Source organism: Camelina sativa, chromosome 2, assembly GCF_000633955.1.
Source record: "Camelina sativa cultivar DH55 chromosome 2, Cs, whole genome shotgun sequence".
NCBI lineage: Eukaryota > Viridiplantae > Streptophyta > Magnoliopsida > Brassicales > Brassicaceae > Camelina > Camelina sativa.
Window position 1 is genome coordinate 15,362,974 of NC_025686.1, and position 15,635 is coordinate 15,378,608.

A 15,635-nucleotide genomic window follows, 5' to 3' on the forward strand; every position below is an offset into this window, starting at 1 on the left:
GCATAGATAGATCGATCTTAGAATCAGCTTGAACCGTCGAGTTCATATATATTTAGTCTAAACACCCCGCTCTTCATGAAAACACTTCCGTTGAAACTCTCAATTGTATCGTTGTGATCAAGAATGATCATCGAGGACCGAGGAACGAGTTGGTTAAGAATTAAGATAGAAGAGAGGGGTGGGTTAACTCTGCCTCAAGATGGGTACTTTCTTATACACAGAAACAGAGTATTGAACGAGAATCTCTCATTCTCGGTGGTTGGTGTTGCTCACGACGTTACAATTCAGATCCTTCCCAGACATCTTTACTCGTGGCTCTTTTAATCCTTGACTCTTATTAATTCACAATTCTTTTTGGTAGCAAAACTGTATTTCCATACATAGAAAAAAGGGCTACTGAAATATTGAAAGAAAATGGAACCAAAAAAAATTGAGTTATGGGTTTTATTTAGATTAAATATATATATATACTAGATTAAGATCCGTGCTAGAGCACGGGTTGAAATTCATTTTATTTATATTGTAAATTTTATATAAAATATAATTTATGTGATTGTTTTTAATAATTTTTTTGAATAAAACATTATACAATAAAATCATATGCTAAATATGATGGCTTGAAAAAAACACCTATTATGTAAGTTGTATATTGTTAATGATTCTAGATAATTATCCGTGCTATAACACTGGTTAAATTTTATTTTATACAAAATTTTGTATATTTTATATTTTGAAAATAGAATTTTAATATGTTGTATTAGTTTATGTATGTGAAGTTATTTCAACAATGTTTATTCTACATTATGACATGAATGTCATTATAAGACATAATTTTGTAAATTTGGTTTTTAAAAAACGATTTATTATATTATGAGTAATTTAATATATTGTTATACTTTTTGTTTTAATATACTTGGTTTCTTAAAATTCTTTCATATTATAGCGACATATTATTGACATTGCTATAACAAATCAATTTACAGGGTTTATAGTTTCTAACTTTTATATCAAGTTTCAATATTTTCAAAATATTTCAAAATAAATTATTTAAAGTTTATTATATCATATAAAATTATAAAATTCAACAAAAAATGAAATTGAATTTACATATTCAAATTTTGACTCATTACTCAGTAAATTTTTTAATTCAATAGATATTATTTTTAAAGAATAATATTACTAAAGCTTGAATATTTAATAGATTGAACAATTTATATTTGTTTAAAAAAAAAAATTATGGAATATATAGAAATAAAACTATTTTTTAACTATAATAAATAACATGATAATTTATTTGTTTCACAAAATAGACTCACATATAAAAATGAGAGGTGAAGTATAAAGATAATTAACAAATTAATATGTTAAGTTAGATATTAAAGAATTTTATTTGATGAATAATTTAATAAAGGAAATTATTATGGTAAGTTAGATGATGTCAAATGATTTTTTAGATATTCTCTTTAAGATTTTCGGAAACAATAAATTAAGGTTGCACCCACTATTTAACTTGTAACCAATTAATCTATCAATTAATCTATTAACCTATTTGTAATCAACTTAATTATATAGTCTACAAAACAATGTTATGTACTTCTGTTTTATTATAAAAGGGATTTTTTATGGGTTGATTATAATAAATTGTATTAAAAACTGGTAAATTTACATTATATAAAATTTATATTTTTTTTCTAATTAATGGGGGTCAAGTAATCCCATACTCTCTCACTTGGGTCCACAGGATTGAAAAACTTATTATTTTCTTCAAGTTATTATAGTGTTTCCTTTTTCTTATTAAAAATTGGTTTTGGTATTTTTACTTTTAATTAAGGGTTTAGGTCGGTTGTAAAGGATATATATAAACTAGGTAACAACCCGCATTATGTGCGGGATAAACCGATTTAAAGAAAATTATTATCCTATAACCAATATTTGTTTGTATCAAACATAATATGTAACTAAAATTTTTTATTTATTTATTTAAAGCTGCGTTTTTCGTATTGAAAAATACGTTTTATCCATGAAATATTTGAATGTGTAAGAGGTTTTATGGTAGATAAAATATTGATAAAATGTTATTATTTATTGCAATATGTCTTGTGTGGTTTAAAAATCAAATTCATATATTCTTATGTTTTATCTTGTAATCACAACAATTTTGCATGTTTCTTATGTAACTATAACAAAATATACTAAAATTACTGTAGTTTTTACTTCTCTCTAGTTTTTACTTCTCTTTTTTTCTGCAAGTTTCTGGTTTTTATAGTGTAAATAACGACAAATCACAGATTTCAGATCTATGCTCTTAGCCATATTGTGACGATGGTGATATATGCTTCTCTTCCGGTGATTCAAGATTTGGGCTTTCACTCGCTTCTGTTTTATTCTTCAATTTCGATAGCCTATCATCTTAACTTGCCGTATTGGTCAGATTCATCCGATCGATGTCCTTTGTCTCATGTAATACCGATTCATTTGAATCGGGATGGTTGTCCCTATATAGGGTTTGTTTCCGGTGGTATTCCTCACCGGCGTTATGTCCGGTTCTCAACCGATGATTCTTCTCTGCACCATTTGTATGGAGATATCATTTGGATTTTCGATCCGGGAATCAACAAGTTAACCATCTCGATTGAAGGAACTGATTTACGCAGGCTTTGTTTTGGCCTTCTAATTTCGACATGGTCTGACTATGATGTTCTCTCTATTCATCGGTTAAAAAGTTTAGGTGTTATGAACGGAGAATTCATGTTCACAAACCGGCAAAGACGCATACAACGTTTCAAAAGACATGATCCAGGAGCTTTTCAAGCAACATATCAGTATATTGGTTTAATCAAAGTGATGCGAAAAGCATTTAGGAGTTTCATCTACAAGATGTTAGCCTTTTACGAGTATACGAAGAGGGGACTTAACAGATTTCATCTGTTGCCTATAAGGCTTCCGTTAAGAAAGCAGGATTACTTCCACTTCTTCGTCGAAATTATATTCAATTTCCTTTATTTGTTTTAATGGTTGTTTTTGAATTGTTCATATATCATGTATTATGTAACATGTTTATAATAATATAATTGTTTGCCGTTAAAAAAAAAAATTAACTCAAGGAACTTTCTTGGCCAAAAAAAAAAAAAAAGATGAATATACAATTAGAACGTATATTCCTATTTGGTTATCAATATTCCCATTTTTAATGAATAATCACACTAAATGTTGAGATTAATTAGTTTACATACTTAGATATATATAAATAATCACATATCATGATATCCCCTAATTTGTTGTCATTTTTATATTTATTTATGAATATATATAAATCTGTATTTATTGGGAATTAAGTTTCTTTTAATGAATTGGAGATAATTCAGGGGTAATATACTTCTTTTTATAATCAATTATAATAACTATTGAAAGCTTGTTATTTAAATTATTATGATAATAATACTAACATAAAAATATCATTTTGTTTTTATATGATTTTTTTAGTAAGTTATATGTTCTTTATTTTTATTAACTTTATATTAATTGATATGTTTTTATAGCCCTTTTAGAATATTTTACTTATATTGATTTTAAGAAATTAATATTTATATTAATTTTAAGAAATTAATATAATTTTGACTTGTATATTTGTAAGTAAATTTTAGTGAAACTTTCCCTTACTATTAAATTTGTGTGAGAAATGATAACATATTTAATTATTATTCTGTTAATTGTTTTAAAAATAAATACAACTAGACATTCAGTCGCGGTACACCGCGGAGCTATTTTTTATTAAAAATGTAATTTATTTTATAGATTAACTATATATATAACTAATGTTTAATTTATATTTTTAAATGTACAACCTTATAAATTACATTTTCTTATATTTATAAAATGTAAACAAACCAATAAAATAATTGACCTGTGGGTCAACCAGTTCGACTAATTGGCCCAGTAACCCGAAAGACTTTTGGTTCATCTTCTGGTCCGGTTTTAAAAATATTGTTGTTTATTGATTAGGCCGATTGTTTAGGAAATATCTATATGGATAAAATATTGTTTTGTAAAATTGGAAACTTAATATTAATTAAATTAATTATAAACTTAATACTTAATGTTAAAGGAAGTGGCTCCTATTGTTTTAGAAGTTTTATTAGGATAGAAAATCTTGTTTCCAAAAATCAAAACTTTATTAATTAATTAAATAAAAAATAAATTAATAATTAATGCTAATGGCATGATCGTAAATATGTTGCAACTTCAGGATTTATTTGCTAAATGTCTCAAAAAAAAAATGTATATATAGATGATAATACTAACATAAAAATATCATTTTGTTTTTATATGATTTTGTTAATAACACTACAACAAATATCTACATTGATAGCAGTACAGAAACGCTATAATACGTTATTCATAACTCTTTTACAAACGCTATGTTAGGCCACTGTTATCGTAGGTACTATACATATGATAGCACCGGATACATATGCTATAATAAAGTCCTCTACCATAGCAGTACCGAAATGCTATGTTATTGCGCTTTTCTAATTTTTTAAACTAATGTCATAAGTCATTTTACACGCTATGTTAGGAACTTCTACGATTAATGCTATTTTATATAATGTGGTAGTATTTTTTTTTTCAAAATTTATTAAATTAGATTTTATATTTTTATATTTCATAAAATAATCAACATACATAACTTTAATATTATATTAACCAAGATAAGTCTTATATAACATCAAATGCCACCAAGTCTTAAACAAAATAAAACTAACATTACAAAGAACAAGAACAGAGACAAGCTTTACATGTACATGTACCCCATCCAAGCCTTTCTTCTGCTCACTTTCCCTTGAAACAATCCAATGAACAGCCACTAGTTCACTTTGAATATATGAAAAGACATGTTCCACGTTATCCTCTCCATATGCATCTGCTCATATGAAACAAACGAATTATGAGAAGCCACAATCTGCCATTAACCCTATAAGCACATAGCAATCACATAGAAATCACATAGAGATAAACAAACCCTAAAATGTAATTGTAAACAAAACAAAAAAAAAGAGTCAAAAGTTGAATAACTTGTGACCCCCAAGTTGAATCGGTTCACAAGCAATGGTAAAAATCTTACTTTTTGTACAGTTGGTGAAGTCGTAGGACACAAAGGATTAAACAAGTGAGATGAAAAACAGGAAAATAGATTCAAAGTGTTTACAAACCTGGTTGCCAATCACCATCCTTTGGAATTCATCGCTCCCCTGTTGTAGCTTTTCAATCTGGGACTTCAAAGCTGATGTGTTTTTGGCTTCCTGTAAAAAGAGAAAAAATCTAATGTCAATCAAAACTCTAAGCGAAAAAAATTAACCCCTCAATTGTCCAGAGAAGCAACACCAATCCAACAGAGCTTAAACAAAACAAAGCTCAAAAAAATTAACTCATAACAAAGTCAGACCCTCATGACTGGCTTTTCCGTAGATACAAGGTTGTGGTATGTCTAATAATCTGCAAAGCTCTTTGTTCCCAAACACTTAAGCTTATCTGCAAGCCCATCAAGTCGACCCTGAAACTTTAGTTAGCATAATTATAAAATAAACCTACCATTGTAAAGATAAAGACAAAATTTTTGTGGTGGTCACTTGAGACTCGATTTTTTTTCCTCTATCTACAAATACGTCTCCCTACAAACTTCTAATCATGTTTAACTACACCTAATCAATAGCAGCCATAAGAAAATAATCAAACAAGTTTCCCAAGTACAAAATCTGGAAAACAAATCAAAGAAATTAATAAACCTGGGAATGGTGAAGTCTTCTGATTCATGTTGCTTCAATAGCCTTAAGAGTGAACAATTTTCTTGGCTTCACTTCAACTCCTGCAAATACACAAATCGTTGATCAACACCCAGCTCCATGAAAAAACAAAAAACATCCAAATTTAAAGCTTCTAAATTAACTTCAACATCAGGTTTATCCTCAAAGAACAAAAAAGTATTTGGAGTACCTCAAGTTTCATGAGATGTTCAAGGATTGCTGCTCCTACACATGTAACCCTACTAGGAGAAATTAAAAGGATCTCTTCGACTTTAGCAATTAAAGACAAACAAACCACAACTAAACTACAACGAAACTGATGTTTAACTCCTTTAGCAGATCTGAATTTTATTTCTCACTCACCAATTTAAGAAAACTTAAACAAGGACCAATTATGAACTGTGTACCTCCTTCTCGTTAAAGTCAGATCGATAAGTTGCAACAAGGACCAATTCTGAACGTTTACCTCCGAGATACAGGTATTTAATGGTGTCGAGTTCCTTCTCCCTCTGGACCCTCTCTCTCTCAAATAATTTCTCAACCCACGCCTTCTTCCTAGCCTTAGCCTCCTCTCGCTCCTTAATGACGGTCACGCTCACGGTCTCTCTCTCGCTCTCGCTCTCGCTCTCTGTCTTTCTTTCTCTCTTCCTGCCGATATCGGTCTTGATCCTTGTCCCGATTGTGTTATATCCATTGGCATCTTCAGTCTTGAGCTTGGAATCTATGGGAGAGTCGAAGAGATGACCTAGTTTAGATTTGGGGATTTTTTTTTTAATGTTTGTCGTAAAGAGAGAGGTATGTTTTTTTTTCTTTGCGACACTTAAAAAACTTTTGGATCTGAGGTATACGGGGCTTAAGTGATTTTTTCTCAAAATATTGGTGGAATAAATGATTTTAGTGTCACGCTTGATGTTTTTTTTGTTAACGTTGTTTTAGTGCTATTGTATAGTAATTAAAAATAAAGTTTATCTTTCATAATAGTTATAGAAAATGAGCTATCATCTTGTGCTATCAATGTAGATATTTCTTGTAGTGTAAGTTATATGTTTTTTATTTTTATTAACTTTATATTAATTGATATGTTTTTATAGCCTTTTTAGAATATTTTACTTATATTGATTTTAAGAAATTAATATTTATATTAATTTTAAGAAATTAATATAATTTTGACTTGTATATTTGTAAGTAAATTTTAGTGAAATTTTGCCTTACTATTAAATTTGTGTGAGAAATGATAACATATTTAATTATTATTTTGTTAATTGTTTTAAAAATAAATACAACTAGACATTCACTCGCGGTACACCGCGGAGCTATTTTTTATTAAAAAGTGTAATTTATTTTATAGATTAACTATATATATAACTAATGTTTAATTTATATTTTTAAAATGTACAATCTTATAAATTACATTTTCTTATATTCATAAAATGTAAACAAACCAATTAAATAATTGACCTGTGGGTCAACCAGTTCGACTAATTAGCCCAGTAACCCGAAAGACTTTTGGTTCTGGTCCGGTTTTTAAAAATGTATATATAGATGGCATAGAGCTCTAGTAAACATTAACCTTAATTCTCTAGTAAATAGGCTGGGGTTAAAGGAAGCTTAAGCTTTATGTTTTCTCTGTTTTAGCTAGCAAACTAGATCAGTGGCAAAGGCTCGGGCTCGTATTACCAACCAAAAAAAGAAGAACCATCTAATTCGATTCGATTAGCGTCTCTGGCCTTGCATCCCAAATTTTCAGCTATTCCATGGCAGAGAGAGCGATACTAGGGTTCCTGCAGAACAATGAGCAGATCCCGGATTCAGGTCAATTTTCTGCCGAGCACAACCTTGACCACGATCAAGTCAAGAATGTCATCAGAAGGCTACAGGGTTTTCGTTACATCGATGCTCAGGTACTCTCGTATATTTGTAATCTTAGATCTTGTCACCGGGCGCGTTTATTAGGCTTAATACAGTGTATCAGGACAAAACTGATAGTGTTTCGATTAACAAGGGTCTAGTGGCTTGTTGTTAGTATCAAGCTTGTTTTACGTTTTTTCTCTGAAGAAATTCTGACGAGATTCTGAGTTTACACATATTTTCCCACAAGTTTTTCTATCATTAACAAGGTTAAGTGGAGTAGCTTCGGATTTTAATTCATTGTGCTGTTATAACCAAAAACTGATTACTTCTACAGGACATTACTAGGAAGACATGGGTTTTGACTGAAGAAGGAAAGAAATATGCCGCACAAGGATCACCAGAGGTTCAACTTTTCTTAGCTGTGCCAGAAGAAGGTAGCATATCAGCGGTTGAGCTCAAGGTAATCACATTGTTGCATATGTATGTATATATAGATATCGTGGGATTTGTTAGTCATGATGCTATTAAACAAACGTCCTTCAAATTCTTTCTTTTACAGAAAAAGCTAGGTGATTCGATCGACAGTTTTGCCTGGAAATATGCTAAAGAAAACAAGTGGGTGGAGATGGAAAAAAAGCAAGTCTCAAGAAAGGTAATGCAGGATTGTTCTGAAATAATTTAGTTTCTGTTTATCTGCTTTTGGTTCGTTATCCCCTGTTATTTCTGTTTGCTGCCTCTTCTTGTCTGGATGTTTGGTACGGTTTTCTTGAAAATCAATTAAGCCTGTATATATCTTTTTATTGCAGGTTCAACATGTAGATGATGTAGTGCAAGCACTGCTTTTACATATACAAGATGGGAAGGTTTGTGCCCTGTCATTTAAGTAGAGATTTCTACGATGTATTTGCCTTAATAGTATAATTGATATTGATTTAAGTGTCCTTTTCTTTATATCCTTCAGGAAATTGACGAGGCCGGTATCGTTTTTCTCAAAGGCAGGAAAAATCTCATAGAACAAATGTAACTCTGACTCTACTTATCTTTTGTATTTTGTTTATTAATTTGCGAGGCTCTATATCAAGAACTTATCCTTTCTACTTCTCAGGAAATGGAATGGGTATTCTTCCATAAAGAAAGGTCCTAATTATGCTCCCGAGAGAAAGATGGTGTCCACCGATTTGACTCGTGAAAACCTACAAAAGTTTGTCCTATTCCTTGCCTCTTTTTAACCGAATAGGTAGATATTATACTATACAATAACATTAATTGGTACTTTCCTGCAGCTGGAAAGAGTTAGAGTTTAAGGAGTATAATTTCAATGCTAAAGGAGCACCTGTTGAGGCTGGTCTTCTTCACCCTCTTCTCAAGGTAAGCCTTGTGTTTGTTTCATATTTGCTCAATTGCATATTATGGCTATCTTTTTTCTACTGTTTTCCTAGGATTTGGGTTTTCAACAAACTTCTTAGTCTTTTCTTTTCTTTTTCCTGTTGTCTCAGGTCCGGAAGCAGTTTAAAGACATATTTGTTCAGATGGGGTGAGATAGACTCTTGGCATATATTGTAGTTTTTCCATTTTTCTGTTGCTGGTCAATTATTAATGGTGAGCCCTTCTGTGGTAACAGGTTCGAGGAGATGCCAACAAATAATTTTGTGGAGAGCAGGTATATAGCTAGGCTTATATATGAACATGTTATTAGACACTTGTTCTTGCTATCCGTGGGTTGATTTGAACCTGTTTCCTATATAATATGTAGCTTCTGGAATTTTGATGCATTGTTCCAGCCGCAGCAGCACCCTGCTCGTGATTCTCACGACACCTTCTTTCTAAAAGGTACAAAATCTTGACTACTTAAAGTCACTACTGATTTTATTTTGGGGCAGTTTTTTTTCTCGGTTGCTAGATTGATGACCCCAATGACTATCCAACCCTTAATTTTGAGTTGCAAATCTTTCTTTGAGTGTAGCTCCTTGTACGACTAGGACACTTCCAGAAGATTATGTTGAGAGGGTGAAACGTGTTCATGAGTCTGGTGGATATGGATCAAGAGGGTAAGTGACTTGTATTTCTGGCTATTGTGCCTCGTATAATTTATTTGTTTAGTGGCAACTAATGTTTAATCACTCTGACATGGCCTTTTGCATTGAAGGTATAATTGTGATTGGAAGAGAGAAGAAGCAAACAAGAATCTTCTCCGAACTCACACAACGGCCGTCTCTTCTAGGATGCTTCATGCACTAGCACAGGTCTGACCACAATTTTAGCTTATTAACTGTGTTATGTTTCCAAATTTCAGTAGTATAACTAGATTTCTTTCTATCTGTTCTGTAGAAACCTTTTGTCCCCAAGAAGTATTTTTCAATTGATCGTGTGTTCAGAAACGAGGCTGTTGATCGGACCCATCTGGCAGAGTTCCATCAAATGGAAGGTATAGTACTGATTGGCAGATGTTGTTGTTGTCACTGTTGGGATTGATCCGTCAAACTTTTTGGATTTGCATACTAAACCGGCTAAATGATATCTCATGTTTTGACCAGGTTTGATATGTGACCGGGGCCTTACATTGGGAGACCTGATTGGTGTATTAAAAGACTTCTTCTCACGCTTAGGTAAATGCTAATTCCCTAATCTCGCCATTTGATACTTTTGGTTCTCGTAAATTCGAGAGAGTGAATCAAAATCTCATGCGATTATATTTTTCCAGGTATGTCAAAGCTGCGGTTCAAGCCAGCTTACAACCCTTACACAGAACCAAGTATGGAAATCTTCAGGTAACTTTTGTGGAAACTATATATTGAATCTTGTAAAATGCATAAACTGTGAGACTAAACTGAAAATGGTTAAACCTTGTCTGTTACTGGATTTCAGCTACCATGAAAAATTAGACAAGTGGGTGGAAATTGGAAACTCGGGAATGTTCAGACCCGAAATGCTTCTACCAATGGGTCTTCCGGAGGACGTCAGAGTCATCGCTTGGGGTCTTGGTCTTGAAAGGTATAATTTTTTGAACTCCCTACCCCTCAACATCTGATGTGTTAATTGCTCTAATGTTTTTCTCTTTTGTTCATAAACCAGACCAACAATGATATTATATGGTATCGACAACATCCGAGATTTGTTTGGACACAAGGTAACCACAAGATCTTTTTCTTCTTAAACATTCCCTTGTTTCCATTGCCATATAATATATATATATAATTCCCTATTTTCTTCTTCATCGCAGGTGGATCTCGGCCTCATTAAACGGAATCCGATCTGCCGAATTGGAATCTGAGAGAAATTTTATTGTTTTGTTGATTCAAAATGGTCGCCTTTATTTATGTTAGGAAATATAACATATTAGTATGTAATTATCCGATAAAAAGATGTGGTTATATGATAAATACTCTGATTAATTTTATTGAGGCTTGTAGAAACATACCGTTTCTATTTAGTTGGTACAATTGGCTTGTAGAAATGTAATTTCTAAATATTGGGTTTCAGTTAGTTTATGAGCCAGTTATTTTTTTTTGAGAAATACCGTAAAATAGCACTAAACCAAGTTTAATGGACAATTATAGCACATCTTCTATAAATTTCTAAAAATAGCACTATTTAACACATTAAAATATTTTAAAATAATTTTTAGAATTTGTTTTTTTATGTTTGGGTTCTCAATTTCACATTTAGGGTATAGTTTTGAAGGGTAGGGTTTAGTATTTTAAATTTAGGATTTAATTTTAGAAGATTAATTAGTGCTATTTTTGGAATTTTAGAGATGTTGTGCTAAGTTTGGAACAAAAACTTATTTTTGTGCTATTTTTGAGAATCTCCCTTTTTTTTTCTTCTGTTTATTAGAAAAAGACTAGGTACCAACCCGCACTATATACTGGATAAATCGATTTAAATAAAATTTTATGAGTAAAATTATTATTTAAAATTTAAGATTCGTTTTTGTAAAACAAAATATGTAAGTAAAACTTTTTTTCGTTTATTCAAATTTACGTTTATTTTCTGTAAAATACGTTTTAGCCGTGAAATATTTGAATTTGGAAAATAGTTTTAAGGTGGTATAGAAAGTTTTGATGTGTTTTTGTGTTTCTTAAAATCAAATTCAAATATTTTAAGTTTCACATTATCATCTATATCACTATGCCATTAAATATATTAAAAAAACTTTTTAGACTAATCGATTTAATTTAAACTAATTTTAAGTTTAAAAAATGCAATGAAAAAATGTATAAAAGTGGTAAATAAATGAATGATTTTTTTATTGTTTGTGAAATGTAATTTACTTCTAATAATTAAATATGTTATGAAATTGATAATTAAATATATTTTTGAATTTTAATTGTTGATTAAATCTTTAATTTTTAAAAACTTATAGAAAAAACATTGTCTTACATGTCAATGACATATTTATGTAAATAATAATGAGATGTAATGTCATTTATTAAAAAAACACAAAACTTATGTAAACGCGACATATTAGTTTTTTTGTGAAGAATGTTTCTCTATTAATATATAGGGGATAACCAACTATATCTACCAAAATTCATCGCCACACTTCCTAACTAAAAATCATTTACACGTATCAATTCAACTCTTATTTATTTACACGTATCAATTCAACACTTAAAAATGAATTTTCATGGTGACATGCACCAATAAGGATATGTTATATATAGATATGACCGACACAAAAACAACAATCCAGTCATAACATCTAGTGGAAACACTTTTCTTTTTTTTTCTTCTTGTAATCATGTTGCTAGGTACTATAATACCCGCAAACCATTTTTTTGGTATTTTGGTGAGGGTGTCGATCGACACCACAGGAGGTGTCGATCGACACCACAGGAGGTGTCGATCGACACTGATTATTTTTGGTTCGACCGGTTCGATTTAATTATCGATTTGGACCGGATTGGTTTAGGGAAAACCATTAAACCAAGTTATTTAAGTGTTTTGTCGACCAGAAGGGTTTTGGGAAGTTCTTCTGTCGCCGCTTTGTTGTTTTTGAGAGAAAAGGAGGAAAAAGTGTGTTTTTGAGCTTTTTGGTANAGGGTAGGGTTTAGTATTTTAAATTTAGGATTTAATTTTAGAAGATTAATTAGTGCTATTTTTGGAATTTTAGAGATGTTGTGCTAAGTTTGGAACAAAAACTTATTTTTGTGCTATTTTTGAGAATCTCCCTTTTTTTTTCTTCTGTTTATTAGAAAAAGACTAGGTACCAACCCGCACTATATACTGGATAAATCGATTTAAATAAAATTTTATGAGTAAAATTATTATTTAAAATTTAAGATTCGTTTTTGTAAAACAAAATATGTAAGTAAAACTTTTTTTCGTTTATTCAAATTTACGTTTATTTTCTGTAAAATACGTTTTAGCCGTGAAATATTTGAATTTGGAAAATAGTTTTAAGGTGGTATAGAAAGTTTTGATGTGTTTTTGTGTTTCTTAAAATCAAATTCAAATATTTTAAGTTTCACATTATCATCTATATCACTATGCCATTAAATATATTAAAAAAACTTTTTAGACTAATCGATTTAATTTAAACTAATTTTAAGTTTAAAAAATGCAATGAAAAAATGTATAAAAGTGGTAAATAAATGAATGATTTTTTTATTGTTTGTGAAATGTAATTTACTTCTAATAATTAAATATGTTATGAAATTGATAATTAAATATATTTTTGAATTTTAATTGTTGATTAAATCTTTAATTTTTAAAAACTTATAGAAAAAACATTGTCTTACATGTCAATGACATATTTATGTAAATAATAATGAGATGTAATGTCATTTATTAAAAAAACACAAAACTTATGTAAACGCGACATATTAGTTTTTTTGTGAAGAATGTTTCTCTATTAATATATAGGGGATAACCAACTATATCTACCAAAATTCATCGCCACACTTCCTAACTAAAAATCATTTACACGTATCAATTCAACTCTTATTTATTTACACGTATCAATTCAACACTTAAAAATGAATTTTCATGGTGACATGCACCAATAAGGATATGTTATATATAGATATGACCGACACAAAAACAACAATCCAGTCATAACATCTAGTGGAAACACTTTTCTTTTTTTTTCTTCTTGTAATCATGTTGCTAGGTACTATAATACCCGCAAACCATTTTTTTGGTATTTTGGTGAGGGTGTCGATCGACACCACAGGAGGTGTCGATCGACACCACAGGAGGTGTCGATCGACACTGATTATTTTTGGTTCGACCGGTTCGATTTAATTATCGATTTGGACCGGATTGGTTTAGGGAAAACCATTAAACCAAGTTATTTAAGTGTTTTGTCGACCAGAAGGGTTTTGGGAAGTTCTTCTGTCGCCGCTTTGTTGTTTTTGAGAGAAAAGGAGGAAAAAGTGTGTTTTTGAGCTTTTTGGTAATTTTTGGTGAGATTATTGGCTGTTCTTGAGAGATTGGAAGCTAGGAAGGATCTAGAAGCTTGCTAAGAGTGAGGGAATTCGTTCTTATTGGTCAGAATATTTCTGCAGAGAGGTGAGTGCATGACCATGGCTAATCTAAGCCTTTGATTTCCTTGTTCTTGCTTGTTTGTTGCTTGTTTGTGTGTTTTTCTTGCTGGGATTGGTTGATACAGGTTCTTATGGATGTATTAGGCTTGGGTTTCGAGTATTGGACGATTTGGAGGAGATTTGAGAGCGAGATTCGACTCTCGACTTCGCGCGGATCATAGTTGCAGAAGGAGTGTCGATCGACACCACTTGGTTTTGGTCGACACCAGCAAATTGGGCATCGATCGACACTGTGGGGTANTGTGTTTTTGTGTTTCTTAAAATCAAATTCAAATATTTTAAGTTTCACATTATCATCTATATCACTATGCCATTAAATATATTAAAAAAACTTTTTAGACTAATCGATTTAATTTAAACTAATTTTAAGTTTAAAAAATGCAATGAAAAAATGTATAAAAGTGGTAAATAAATGAATGATTTTTTTATTGTTTGTGAAATGTAATTTACTTCTAATAATTAAATATGTTATGAAATTGATAATTAAATATATTTTTGAATTTTAATTGTTGATTAAATCTTTAATTTTTAAAAACTTATAGAAAAAACATTGTCTTACATGTCAATGACATATTTATGTAAATAATAATGAGATGTAATGTCATTTATTAAAAAAACACAAAACTTATGTAAACGCGACATATTAGTTTTTTTGTGAAGAATGTTTCTCTATTAATATATAGGGGATAACCAACTATATCTACCAAAATTCATCGCCACACTTCCTAACTAAAAATCATTTACACGTATCAATTCAACTCTTATTTATTTACACGTATCAATTCAACACTTAAAAATGAATTTTCATGGTGACATGCACCAATAAGGATATGTTATATATAGATATGACCGACACAAAAACAACAATCCAGTCATAACATCTAGTGGAAACACTTTTCTTTTTTTTTCTTCTTGTAATCATGTTGCTAGGTACTATAATACCCGCAAACCATTTTTTTGGTATTTTGGTGAGGGTGTCGATCGACACCACAGGAGGTGTCGATCGACACCACAGGAGGTGTCGATCGACACTGATTATTTTTGGTTCGACCGGTTCGATTTAATTATCGATTTGGACCGGATTGGTTTAGGGAAAACCATTAAACCAAGTTATTTAAGTGTTTTGTCGACCAGAAGGGTTTTGGGAAGTTCTTCTGTCGCCGCTTTGTTGTTTTTGAGAGAAAAGGAGGAAAAAGTGTGTTTTTGAGCTTTTTGGTAATTTTTGGTGAGATTATTGGCTGTTCTTGAGAGATTGGAAGCTAGGAAGGATCTAGAAGCTTGCTAAGAGTGAGGGAATTCGTTCTTATTGGTCAGAATATTTCTGCAGAGAGGTGAGTGCATGACCATGGCTAATCTAAGCCTTTGATTTCCTTGTTCTTGCTTGTTTGTTGCTTGTTTGTGTGTTTTTCTTGCTGGGATTGGTTGATACAGGTTC

At 30.8% G+C, this 15,635-nt stretch overlaps 2 protein-coding genes and 1 long non-coding RNA gene across 7 annotated transcripts in view; 2 read left to right on the forward strand and 1 right to left on the reverse strand.

The window, feature by feature from the left end:
• Positions 4,681-6,664, reverse strand: LOC104725486. Of its 5 annotated transcripts, none has more exons than XR_757921.2 (5): positions 5,992-6,664; positions 5,784-5,863; positions 5,427-5,551; positions 5,211-5,300; positions 4,681-4,921 (listed from the first exon to the last, which is right to left on the reverse strand). It is a non-coding gene; the product is annotated as an uncharacterized LOC104725486 (long non-coding RNA). The 5 variants fall into 5 exon arrangements; XR_757920.2 differs by having other exon boundaries at positions 5,427-5,529; positions 5,992-6,663; XR_757919.2 differs by having other exon boundaries at positions 5,444-5,557; positions 5,992-6,663.
• LOC104725500 (phenylalanine--tRNA ligase alpha subunit, cytoplasmic) lies at positions 7,369-11,140 on the forward strand. The gene is made up of 18 exons (XM_010444172.1): positions 7,369-7,702; positions 7,987-8,112; positions 8,212-8,304; positions 8,459-8,515; positions 8,614-8,672; positions 8,758-8,853; positions 8,936-9,020; positions 9,149-9,186; positions 9,274-9,312; positions 9,406-9,482; positions 9,616-9,700; positions 9,799-9,895; positions 9,981-10,077; positions 10,187-10,258; positions 10,354-10,420; positions 10,518-10,643; positions 10,725-10,779; positions 10,873-11,140. Exons 1-18 carry the CDS (start codon positions 7,556-7,558, stop codon positions 10,921-10,923), a joined length of 1,467 nt encoding a protein of 488 aa, XP_010442474.1. The 5' UTR covers positions 7,369-7,555; the 3' UTR covers positions 10,924-11,140.
• The window catches only part of LOC109126783 (putative polyol transporter 2), a 5,447-nt gene continuing 4,932 nt past the window's right edge, over positions 15,121-15,635 (forward strand). The window contains exon 1 of the mRNA XM_019230588.1: positions 15,121-15,130. Within this exon, the coding sequence (XP_019086133.1) occupies positions 15,121-15,130 (10 nt within the window). The remainder of the gene's footprint in view (positions 15,131-15,635) is intronic.

What these genes read in the sequence shown, in the direction of transcription:
- LOC104725500 (XM_010444172.1), top strand. Translation starts at nt 7,556, where the DNA reads ATGGCAGAGAGAGCGATACTAGGGTTCCTGCAGAACAATGAGCAGATC. An exon ending in TATCAGCGGTTGAGCTCAAG is followed by an intron (nt 8,113 to 8,211) that starts GTAATCACATTG and finishes TTTCTTTTACAG; the next exon opens with AAAAAGCTAGGTGATTCGAT. An exon ending in AAAAGCAAGTCTCAAGAAAG is followed by an intron (nt 8,305 to 8,458) that starts GTAATGCAGGAT and finishes TTTTTATTGCAG; the next exon opens with GTTCAACATGTAGATGATGT.